The 12,809-nt window shown below is 37.6% G+C and overlaps 1 protein-coding gene across 2 annotated transcripts; it reads left to right on the top strand.

The window, feature by feature from the left end:
* Positions 1-1,919: 1,919 nt before the first annotated feature.
* Positions 1,920-7,639, top strand: LOC104883457 (O-fucosyltransferase 35). 2 transcript variants are annotated; one of them, XM_010667988.4, is made up of 9 exons: positions 1,920-2,790; positions 4,156-4,308; positions 4,472-4,544; positions 4,695-4,765; positions 4,866-4,954; positions 5,490-5,622; positions 5,834-6,066; positions 6,200-6,676; positions 7,034-7,639. In XM_010667988.4, the coding sequence occupies exons 1-9, from the start codon at positions 2,248-2,250 to the stop codon at positions 7,230-7,232; spliced, it is 1,971 nt and encodes a 656-aa protein (XP_010666290.2). In that variant the 5' UTR covers positions 1,920-2,247; the 3' UTR covers positions 7,233-7,639. The 2 variants fall into 2 exon arrangements, with proteins under 2 accessions (XP_010666290.2, XP_010666289.2); XM_010667987.4 differs by having other exon boundaries at positions 1,921-2,790; positions 4,156-4,317.
* The last annotated feature ends 5,170 nt before the right edge of the window (positions 7,640-12,809 follow it).

Here is a 12,809-nt window from a genome sequence, read left to right as displayed (position 1 = left end):
ATGACAACTACCTATATCGGGCTATATGTGCTCACTACACTAGGATGAGTTTAAATCCCAAATTAAGAAGAGTTTTCTAGGTCAACTTGGCCTATTCTCATTAAGTATGCATGCAGGAATTTTGATTAGCCTTTTCTTTAACTATTTTACTTTTATTTTCTTTTTTAATCTTAATACCTATATTTATCACTTCTAAAATATCTCTAACATTTTAATTTAGATGTCCCAAGTCTTATTTTCTTCGCTTAAGTGCATTTTTTAGTTATTTTAAATTATTTTTCCATCTCTCGTTTCATATTCTTTTAAAAATAAATAAATCAAAATGAGTAAATTTTCTTGGCTTGATTATTCTTAATTAAACTCAATTACATCCTAATATAAGCATGATCTATAGAAGGTGGCTATTGCCGTACATATTTAACAACTTGAAGTAAGTTACTCCCTCTGTTTCAAAATATAAGACATGTACGATGTTTGAGGTCGAACTTTGACCGTTAATTATTCTCAATTTATGTTGATATATATTTTTTTAAAATAATGTTATTATAGTATTTTCAAGACGGATTCAACAATATAATTTTTTATAATTTTTGTTTATCATATTATAAGAGATATTTATGGTGAAATCAAATTTTCGTATAGCGTGAATATTTTATATTTTAAAATAGAGAGAGTGACTCATAGACTTCACTTTAATTTCTTACTAGTCTTATATGCACACGATGCATTAATTTCAAAACTTGTTATTTTATTATAGATTTTTTTTTGCCAATTGCAGCTTTCAAAGTGACCAATTTGTTAATTGTAGCCCTTTGATTGCAATCTCTTCAAATTACGGCCTAAGATAAACCAAACACTTTAAGTTGCAGCCTAAATCCACCATATCTTCACGCCTTTTGAGCTGCAACTTAAAAGTGTTTGCTTTATTTGAGGTTGAAATTGAAGATATTGAAATGAAAGGGCTGCAATTAACAAAGTGACACTTTAAAGATATGTATTTGACAAAATTATCATATATACTCCATTCGTATTATAACTATGATTACACTTAAAATGTCAAAGATTAATAGTTACATGAATTTAGATATATTGATTTGCCAATATAAAAACTAATAAAGGTTGTGAGTGATTTTTGATATTAATTTTTTGTGACTGAATACAAGAGTATCAAAGGTAGTGAATGTTTCAGAATTTTCAGGTGGATGTCATGTATACCATATTCTCCTATTAAAAAAAGTCAAGATATTTTGTCAATTTAATTTTCTGATTGAAATATTTGACATTACCATTTTTAACTTGTTTTCAATGGCAAGTTCAAATGAGAAATGATTCTTAAATTGTTTTCTTTTGTAATTTTTTTTCATTCCATTAAATCATTAACGGCCCGTTTGGTAGTCATTAATAAATTGTGGTAATGAGAATGAATTTTAAGTGTAATTTTATTAGGGAAGCACCCCTAAAATCTCCATGGGTAGGTATTCTTTCTCCATGGGCAAGCAATCTCATCCATAAGCTTGTGTTTTTATCTCCAAGGGGAAGCAATTTTCATTACCACCTACAAGGTAGTATTGGATGGGAATGAAAATTCAAGAAGGAAAGTGGACACTTTAGAATAAATTAGCATTACCATGGGAATAGACAATGATATTTCTCACACATTTACACACAAATTCATTCCCATTACCACAATTTATGACCAACTACTAAACAGGCCGTAACAGTAATTTAGTACTTCTAAATGAGGATACCATTCCTCCCTCTTCATTTATATAATAGAGATATTCTTATATGGACAAACATTCCCAATTTCCCAAATGCACATCCCTTTAAAAACTACTCCAAATTCAACCGTTCTCCAAAATAATTGAAGTAGGTCAATAAGAATCAAACATAATTGATTTTTTGTACATGCTTTATGCTTATAGACACACATCCCTCTTTCTTCCACGAAAGGAGTTAAGGAGGTGCAAATGCAATTATGAATAACACAAGAACTCAAATCATTTCCCACATAAAAAACATCTCCAACTCCCAAATAAGGACCAATAATATCATTTGTTTTTTAAAAAGGTTGTCAAAATTCAGACAACATTGAATCAATCAATCAATCAAAAACCGCGTTTTTCCCCCTCTCTCCTCAAACACCTACACTCCCTTTTCTCCACCTCCTTCACTTCATTAATGGCGATCATATTCATCCGCCATTAAAACTCCACCCCATTTTCTCTCTCCTCCAACAAAAATTTCATGGGTTTTCATCATCATCGCACCTCATCCAACGATGGGGTCCCACAAATCGTTAACAGCCCACGCATCTCAAGCTCCATGACTCGGCGCGCTCCTTCGTTCAAACGCAGCAACAACAATAACGCAGCAACTAACGATACTTCTACTTCTGCAAGCACAACTCCTAACAGCAGCAACAATAACAATAACAATGGCGGAAATTCTCTCTCCACCCACCATGAGATTGACCTAATTCTGAACTCACCCAGATCTGATTTTGATGCTAATCCACTTTCTACAGATGGGTTTGATTCTTTTGTTGAAAAGAAGCCGACCCAGAATCATTTTGGGTTGCTTAATCATAGGATTAAGAAGCATTCTTCAACTGTTCTTGGATCTGCTACTGTTGGGAGTGTTGTTGAGCTTGGTTACAGAGAAAGGAAGAGATTGGGTCAATGGATGTTCTTTTTGTTTTGTGGGATTTGTTTGTTTTTGGGTGTTTTTAAGATTCTTGAAGGTGGGTTGTTTGGATCTTCCTTTGATACTGCTCAATCTAGTCATGAGGTAACACTATAGCTTTTTTTTTTTTTATCTACTTTTAATGGTTATGGAATTGTTAATTGTTCCTTGTATATCAATTTTTGGCATGTTTTGATATTTAGGTAAGACTTTGGAATTGAAAATTGAGGTGGTGTATCTTTAGACATATTAATATGTTTTGTACACCCACCGTTTTTCCACCCTTTTTACAACCTTTTTTTTATAGTGTGAGCTATGAAAAGTTGTAAGCAAATGGCTGCTTTTGCTGAATTCATCACTTTTGTATTGTGGCTGAAGCATATTGCTAAATGATTGATACAGAAATACTGTGATTTCATTTCTTATGTGTGGAACTTTCTGAAATTTTAACTGGTGGTTGACAGAGTATGCAGAATAATTGGGTTATTTCATAAATGAAACATCTTTTTTCAAATTTATTATAAGGATGTATTTCATCGAATTTTGAGGGATGTGCAAAATACAAGGAGGCAAGGAGCTGGATCATGGGTGAACTAGGTTCAGTATGGACTATAGAGTTGTGATTAATCTATTACCTCCATGCGAATCTTCCATGTTAGCACTGATTGAAAGCTAACCTTTTAAGCTTCCTTCATAGTAGTTGAGCATTTACTTGAAGCTAGGGTTTCCATATGCCAGTTTGGAATGGGAGATGAGAGGTGAAAGAGGCATGGAGTAAGGGTAATATAATTTCTTGCCATTTTTTGTTTGATGTTTTACAAGAAAGGCAGGGGGACGAAAAATTGTTGGGGAGGGGAAACCGAAGTTTCTAATTTTTAGTTGAAATATTCTCTTTTCTCCGGTGACCATCTGATTTAAGGTATAGAAATTTGGACAAAGATGCATGACAAGGTGACGTCTAGCCACTTGATTCTTCCATCTCTACAAGTATCTCATTTGAGTAATTGGGTATGGGACTTGGCGATAGATTATCTTTGTTCTGAGTTTTAAGAATCTATCTTCAGATACTACAATACGCAAGAAAGCTTCTACCTGCGCAAGTTATGTAATTGGTAAATGTGGCTAGCAGTGACCTTCACGAGTCATGACCACATGCCCATGAGAATGAAATAATGAACAACTTTCTTCTATGCTGTTACTTGTTAGTGGTTTCTAGTCTAATGTGTGTCTGCGACTGTTAAACATGAAAAGAAGGCTCTTCTCTGTTAATCTTTGGATAATGACCTGTATTTTAGCTGTGTTCTTGCTGTCTTGTTGCTGTTTAATGATAACTTAGTATGGACATGTCATGCAAAATGTTGTCCAAACCTGTCGATATCATGACTCTCTTCAAGTTTCTTTTTTTGTAGCTTAATTTTAGTTGTTTATTCAATTTTTTCCCAGTAACAATTTGACTGTCATTCATACTAGGTTCATTCTGGTACCCAATTGTACCATTATCAATCGGATCTACGAGTTCCTGATTATGCATATAAAGAGGGAGTAGATGTTAGGGGGGAAGGCGGTGATATTGAGCGGACTTTGATGATGGTGGCCTCTGGTGTAGTGGGTAATGACAACAGTGTGAGTAAAGTAAGTTTAAAATATATATATAATATATATATATATATATATATATATATATATATATATATATATTATATATATATATATATATATATATATATATATATCTCAACCTTTCTGATTTTTTGCACTATTGCTAATGCTTGTATCTATCTTGCAGTATTCAGATATATGGTCTAGACCTAGCAGCGGTAACTTCAGCCAGTGCATCGATCTGCCAAAGAGGCATAAAAGTATGACTCCAGATAGAAGTTGTGCTGTATGCACCTGTTTTTTTTTATATATACATCTTTTTTGTAATTCTATGTAGAATTTCTCATGTATGAGAATATACTTACGTGTATGTGATAGTTCTCACATCTTTAATTTCTCTTCCTTGGCAGAGCTGGATGAAAACACAAATGGTTATATTCTCATAAATGCTAATGGTGGATTAAATCAGATGAGATTTGGGGTATGGTGATTGTTTGTTTTCATCGTATCAATGCACTTTTTTGAGCTATTAGGTTATTAGCATCAACTATGATCTCATAAGTAATAATTTTAGAGTGCAGATCTGCGATATGGTTGCTGTTGCTAAAATAATGAAGGCTACTCTTGTTCTTCCTGCTCTAGATCACACTTCTTACTGGGCTGATGAAAGGTAAGAATTCTACTTGTGATTTTCATTCTTGCATCCAACACTTAGAAATAGCTCTTAGGTTCATATTTCTCATCAAGTATTAATCATAGCAGTCATAATACTGCTTTTACTCGTTACATTCTCCCAAGAGGAGATGTAGAATTTCCTCAGTTCTGTTAATCCCTAGTTTATCTGAACCAGAATTAATTAGATGAAGTAAGAGATGTTACACCTCTACTGTTTCCTTATTTGGAGAACCCATTTGTATTGGTTCACTGGTTGATTTGGATTCACCAGCATAATATTATCATATTTAGTGTAGTCATATGCCTGTTTGATACAGCATGTTTGCTTTCATTATTCTTTCTTCCCCTGTGCATCTGTGCCACATCTTGTGTGCTGGTATCACTTTTTCTTAGACTAGCACCATGCTGTTTCTTTGCATTTAAAATACCTATTTTTCCATGCATGGAGTGCTTTATAGTTTTGTAGGACACTCTGTATCTTCAACGTGGTCCTACAATTAGAATTAACTGATTTCGTTATGCATTCACAGTGGCTTCAAAGACTTGTTTGATTGGCAGCACTTCATGGAGACATTAAAGGATGACATTCATATAGTTGAATCATTACCACAAGAATATGCAGATATTCAGCCTTTTCCAAAGACACTCATATCTTGGTCCAAGGTTCGATGAAGACACCCCCGTCTTTAAAGCATCATAATTTCCTTGTTTACTTTGCAAAAGATAAAATGGAATCTAGAATTTTGCCTTGGTCCTCAATGCATGAAAAATATCTCAATGAACATAAAATTCACTTCTTATGGTCTCCATAAATGTATATTATATGCTATCTTAACTAGCGATTGACCAAAATAGTAAAACCATTGTCTATCAGGTTAGCTATTATAAATTAGAAGTTCTCCCACTTCTGAAGCAGCACAAGGTGATATACTTCACACATACTGATTCCCGGATTGCTAACAACGGTCTCCCCAACACCACTCAAAAGCTGAGGTGTCGAGTCAATTACAGGGCATTGAAGTACTCATCCCCCATTGAAGAACTTGGTAAGACCTTGGTTGCAAGAATGAGACAAAATGAGGGGCCTTATCTTGCTCTCCATCTTAGGTCAGTTTTGTTGATCACATTCACCAGTACGATCACATTTATTTGCTTTTTGATCAATGAAACAGTGACATGCATTCTATGTAGTTTACTATAGTTTTTGCGTTTTCTCAATATTGTTGCTGTTGCATGTTAGGTATGAGAAGGATATGCTTGCTTTTACCGGCTGCAGTCATAATTTGACCGCAGAAGAAGATGAAGAGCTCCGTAAAATGCGGTATGAGGTCAGTCATTGGAAGGAGAAGGAAATTGATGGTACAGAGCGGAGGACACTTGGTGGCTGCCCATTAACCCCAAGGGAGACTTCCTTACTTCTGAAAGGATTGGGTTTCCCATCCAACACAAGGATCTATTTGGTTGCTGGTGAAGCTTATGGAAATGGAAGTATGCGATACCTCACAGACGACTTTCCTAATATCTTCTCACATTCAACTCTTGCTACAGAAGAGGAGTTAGAACCTTTCACAAACCATCAGAACATGTTGGCTGGTATAGACTATGCTGTTGCCCTCCAGAGTGATGTATTTGTCTACACCTACGATGGAAATATGGCAAAGGCAGTAAAAGGTCATCGACGATTTGATGGGTTTAAGAAAACCATCAGCCCAGACAGGTACAACTGCTTTTTCTGATGTCATTTTTTGAAACTATCTTAGTAGTAATCTTGTACTATAATGTATGTCACTCGTGTGACGTTCTCCAAAATAATCGTCCTCTTGGAAAATCACAGTTTTGAGAAATCACAATTACTGCAGGCTACGGGGCCCACCATATAATATCACTTCTTTCTCGTCAAAAGAAAAATTGATCCTATGCTATCCTGCAGTCAGCAATATGGTTGCTGGACTTTTTGTGTATTAAGACTTTAGGTTTGTCTATGTAATATGGGACGCCCAGTATACACTGAAGAATTTTCAAGCCTACTTTTCTCATTAATACGACAATTTTTCTAATTAGAAAGCCTGTGCAGGATGAATTTGGTGAAGCTTATTGATGAATATGATGAAGGAAAGATCACTTGGAAGAAGTTCAGTTCTAAAGTGCAGAAACTGCATAAAGATCGTTTAGGTGGTCCATATTACAGAGAAGCAGGAGAGTTCCCCAAGTTGGAGGAAAGTTTCTATGCAAATCCACTTCCGGGATGTATATGCGAAACGGTGAAGAAATAGTCAACCGACGAAATGCTTGTTTGAGATGAGTGCGCAATATGAGATAAAGCATTCGAAGATTGCTAGTTTCTCTGAGCACCATATTTGGGAAAGTTGCTGTTTTCTGAGTTTCTAAAAGGTGGAATACCCAAGTTTGTGGATATAGAACTCACTTGAAAGTTATGCTGGGTAACAGTATGAGAATGTAGGAGATTGTGATGATGGACGTGGGATATGGTGGGTGGCAACTTCAGATCGATTATAATCATTCTTTGAGGGCTTTATGGAGAAAGAAAATTTCTCTGTAAGCATAATTTTGGCTTTTTCCTAGTGTAACTTTTTTTTGTTTTGGAAAAAAAATTATAGGAAACTTATAGTGGGTGCTTTTATTCACACAAAGAAATAAATTTTGAAGCTATTACATCCAATTAAGCAAGTCCAGCCATTTGGGCTTTGTCCAATCAAATTTGTGGAATACTTGAGGGATGACAAAGAACCATCAAATGTAGCACTAGATTTCCAGTCTCACAAGTCACAAACATGGCTAAACATGAATCAATGACTTTTTTTTGATGGCCAAAAGGCAAAGAGAAATAGCATTAATCTGAAAAATGGATGAGAATAACCGGACTTGCTACCTTAATAGCCTCGGGAAAATCCTCCAACTAAATAAGTTCGCTTACAGAATGAGAATCAAATTTGGTAATAATATGGGCTAAAATATTACCCTCTTTTAACATGAGAAGAGAACAAATATAAAAAAATTAAACTAATTTCCGAATGTCTTCAATGATGAAACACGTGATGGTTACGGAGCAACATGCTTTTTAAGCTTAGAGATAAAAGAAAGGTTGTCACTATCCACCATCAATCTTCTATATCCACTCTCTCACTCCAATTTGATCCCAAAACCTTAGCCTCCTCAACCTCCTACTCGACCACCCTTGTCGACTACACTTCCTCAACCATATCCCCAATACACCACCTGTAACTAGCTCACACTCCACCACGTCACCAGCGTTGATGTTGAGCTTTCAAACCCCATCAAGTCGAGGTTTTTACTTTGTGTTGTGCACTCCACCTCCACCAACTCTTTCCCTAATTCCACCCTCTTTCCCCAATTCCACGGTAGCTGCTCTATATTCATGAAAGAAATCAATGGCTCGACTTTCTGCTAAATCCCACCTTCGCCGAGCTTCCTTAAAAGACTTGTTTCCAACATTCCAAATAGTCCACATCACCGCCAACACACTCCCCAACTTCTCTTCATCCAACACCCCAAAACATCTAGTCCACACACTCTCTTGCTCATGTGAATCTTTTATTCTTCAACTCTACTCCGCTTTTCTCCCACACTTCTCTAGCTACCGGACACTCAATGAAAATATGCATGCCCATCTCCTCCATCGCCCCATAACACCCACAACCCCTACTGCTAGCAGGCATACGTTTGTTAATATTTTACCCAGTAGTCAACCCATTCACACATGCTTTCCACACAAACATTCGCATACGGGGATAAGATCCAACTTTCACAACTTCTGCCAAATTTTTTTTTATCCATAAACGGGAAGATCCAACCCATTCGTCTCAACTTTCGTTGACTCCATAATCATATGGTTTGCTGAGCGCAAACAAAATCTTCCAGCAACACAATAATGCAAAACCATTTTATCTGCATTCCTCGCAACTCCCTGAGAAATATTAAGTACAATTTCTACATCATCAGGGAGAAAAACTTCCCCCACCAACTCTCTCTTCTACATCCTCAACTCCAAATCAATCATATCACCTACTTTTGAGGATCCCCAATCCCACATGGGGTAATGAATTTAAAAGTACGGGGCTTAGGTACCCACTTACTATTCCAGACATTAACCTGTTGTCCATCCCCAATAAGCCACCTAGAGCATAGGTCAATTATCCGACATGCCCCAGAAAGGCTTCTCCACGTGTGAGTAAGGGCTTGATTCCCTCTCCCCGACCACCCTCCCTCTCTTTCCTCCCTGAACCCCTTCATCTTCGGCCTCTTATTTATCCTCTCATCCATCTCCCTCCTCTTCTCCTATATCCCCTCTCAACCTCTCATCCCTCTCCTCCCTAGCCCCTTTCCTCTCTCCTCTAAACCTCTATCCATCCTCGACCCCCCTCTCCCTCTGGCCACCCTCCCTCTCTCCTCTCCCTGATCCTTTTTACCTCTCTCCTCTCCTCTCCCCGTACCATTCCTTCCTTAGCCCCCCTCCATTCTCTTCTCACTTCGGCCACACTCCCCCACCCTCCTTGGCCACCCTCCTCCCCAAACCCCTCCATCCCTCTCCAACCCCTCCCTCTCTCCTTCCACAACCCCTCTCCCTCTCTCATACCCACTCTTCTACTCTCCTCCCACAACCCCTCTCCCTCTCCGGCCCACTCTCTCCTCTTCTCCTCCCTCCTGGCCAACGTTTCCCCTCCCTATTTCCTCTCCCTTCACGACCTACGCTTCCCCTTCCATTCTCTCCTCTCCCCACTCCCTCGCTCCTCCCTCCTTCCCCTCTCCCTCTCCCTCTCTCGGCCCCATCCCTATCTCCTCTCCCTCCTCAACCCCTCCCCTTCCCATCACTCTCTCCTTTACCTCATGATATTATGGTATTATATAGAGTTCCCACATACTTATAAGCTAAAGTGTGTGTTAATAGTGCTATTAGTGTGTTAATAGTGCGTTAATAGTGGCCTGTCTCAACTCCTCAGCCTTAGAAGACAAAGCAACTAGGACCTCCTCCAAAGTTTGAATTTGCTGAGTAATCACGACATCAACCACCCTAGGCCTCTTAGATTTAGAGGCACCTCCAGATGGAACATCATCCACCCCCCTTTGAGGATTGGAACCAGAATATGAGTCATACTTACCCGAGTATGGGTGATAAGTAAATGTGATTAACTGACCCAATTTTACCTTAAAATCGCATCAGATCGATTGTTAGAATTTATGTCCAAAAAAAGGTACAGACATGCAGTCTGCAGGTCTGCAACCACTTTCATGTCTCACACAATCACGCTTAGTTTAACAATAACAATACATATATATTAAAAGAACATATATATACATATATACACCATAGCAATACATATATATACCTGAAAAAATACATACACAATTCCAGTTCAACAATGAAAACAAACGAAAATTGCAAGAAAAAGGAAAAAAAATGTCGAAGGTTTGGAATTTGAGAACCAAAAATTAAAATGAACGAAAATTACAAAAAAAGAAACACAAACTAGATCTAACTAAAAAACATAAATTACAGAAAATGAACGGAAAAAAAAAAACGAACTAAATCTAACTAAAAACATAAATTACAAAAAACTGAACGAAAATTTTAAAAAAGTAACGAACTAAATCTAACTACAAACATAAATTATAGAAAATGAACGAAAATTACAAAAAAAGATCTAACTAAAAAAACGTAAATTATTGTAAATGAAAGGAAAAATGAACTACGAACGAAAATTAAAATAAAAAATCTAACTAGATCTGGAATTACAAGAAAATCTGCAAAATTATAAAAACGAAGAGGAGAAGACGAAAATTATAATAACGAATTAGATTGATGAAGACGCCGAAGGATGAAGGATGATGGCTCGGTCGAAATTCGCTGTATTTTTCGTTGCATTATTCGACAACGGGGACTGATGAAGACGAGATATGGAAGGCAGCAAAAACGATGGAGAGTTCAAATATGGAATGTTGAGTGAGCGTTGTTAGTGGGGTTCTCTTGGATTGTCGTTGCGGTTCATGGTTGGTGCAGTTAGTCTTCGATTGAGATCTGAAATGTTCGTGGTTGGTGCGTTGGGAAAAAGGTGGTTGTTTCGTTGCAAGTGTTCGTCGTTGAGTTGGGAGGAGGGAGGAGGGAGGAGGGAGGAGGGAGGAGAGAACAAGACAGAGGATGTCAGATTGAGGAGGGTTAGAGAAACGACGTTGAGAGATGGATTTAGGTTTAGATGGGATATGGGATTTAAGTTTAGAGAAGAGAGAGAAATGAGAGAGGGGATCCGATATGAGAGAAATGAGGAGGGTTAGAAATGAGTTGGGAGGACCCGAGGAGATCGGGCTCGAGTTGGGCCGCACATCCTTCTTTATTTCGTGGGCTACATCGTTTTGTAGGCTGCATCGTGTTTCATGGACTGAAATTTGATGCGGTCTACAAAAGGACCGCATCAGTTTCCTAAATCTGATCCGGTCCACAAAAGGACCGCATAAGATCGTCCTCTCAACTTTCCCTCTCATTTCTTATGTTGATTTTTGAATGTTGTTTTACAAAAAACAGAATCTATTATTAAGTGATAGATAATATTTTTTCCACTAGTGATTATTGTCAGAAACTAGTCAGCTCTGAGGAAGAAATACTAAATGCAAATAAAAAACAAGGAGCATATCTTAGTCAAAACTTGGTCTCATACCACGCCCAGGGCCCATATTCTCTCCTCCTTGGAAATGTAATCAAAATTGGGGAGCCCGATGTCAGGCAAATTAAAGAGCCTGGAAACTTTCAAAGCGTAGTGGTAATATGCTTGATACCTTTAATATGGTTATAAGCAATGAGCTCATAAGGAGTTAGATCCTGATAGCAAATAACTTCCAATGAACGAGGTCGAGTCAGGAAAAAAGGGGCCTTTTACCTAAAAAGATGACCTGAAAAAGTGGGCACCCTAACCTACAACCAGGTGTTTTTCAGCTTGTACCTGCCATATTAATGCAAGGAAATGTTGTGGTAGCACTATGCAGAGTAAATATTAACCACCAACGTAACCCAAGGTATGATCATTATTTGATGTGGATCATGCTCATTAATCTCCATTTGAGGAAGCTGAACCAATTTAAATAAGTTCGCTGCTTATTTTAGCTGGATCCTCCAAAAGTCCACTGACACCACATTGGACCATTTTCCCAAGCCCAATTGTTGTGATCAACTCAAAGAGTTCCAAAACTAGATCAAAACCCATTATCCTAAATATGATAACGGGTTTGGAGGGAATACCGTTATGGTTCCATATATAGGCTCAAGCCTAATTCAAGCTAATCTCATGTTCATTGCGACACCACCAAGCCCAAAAGGATATGTGTGGTGGTATAACATCAAGTGGGACCGACCCAAGGCCTCTCGACCTACCTTCCATTATATGTATTCCACTTGGCGCCAAAATATAGGTAATATCATCTAACTAAGGAAACTCATACATTAGGCAATTCTCTCCATTCTCTTGCTTAGTAATGCTTAGCCATCTGACTTTAAGCATCGGGGAAGGTTCGCCCGAAAACCGCTGGATTAGTCTTCCTGTTTTGTAGGTGACAACCCATTTAGAGATTTAACCCAAAATTCATCACACTCACATCCAATTAAGGCCTACTTGCTAATCATACTCACATTACTTTCTTTAGTAGAAACCAGCTTAATTGGCAAGTTTCTGGACGAGTCAAGCTTGAGAACATTTAATTTCACATGCATGTTTCTAATTGAGCACAAGTTGTTATTCGTGAGTCGAGTTAAGATCAATTTCGAGATATTGAGATTATGAATGAAATTTAATCACGTCAAATGCAAATAAAGGCCGTTACACGTC

The sequence above is a fragment of the Beta vulgaris genome, chromosome 8 (assembly GCF_026745355.1).
Source record: "Beta vulgaris subsp. vulgaris cultivar EL10 chromosome 8, EL10.2, whole genome shotgun sequence".
Lineage (NCBI taxonomy): Eukaryota > Viridiplantae > Streptophyta > Magnoliopsida > Caryophyllales > Amaranthaceae > Beta > Beta vulgaris.
The sequence above is the reverse complement of the archived record's forward strand: the minus strand, read 5'-3'. Positions and strand labels throughout refer to the sequence as shown.

Excerpts from the sequence above, each read along its gene's own strand:
- LOC104883457 (XM_010667987.4), top strand. The coding sequence starts at position 2,248 with ATGGGTTTTCATCATCATCGCACCTCATCCAACGATGGGGTCCCACAA. Across the intron at positions 4,545-4,694 it reads TCTGCCAAAGAGGCATAAAA|AGCTGGATGAAAACACAAAT; the intron begins GTATGACTCCAG and ends CTTCCTTGGCAG. Across the intron at positions 6,677-7,033 it reads AAAACCATCAGCCCAGACAG|GATGAATTTGGTGAAGCTTA; the intron begins GTACAACTGCTT and ends AAGCCTGTGCAG.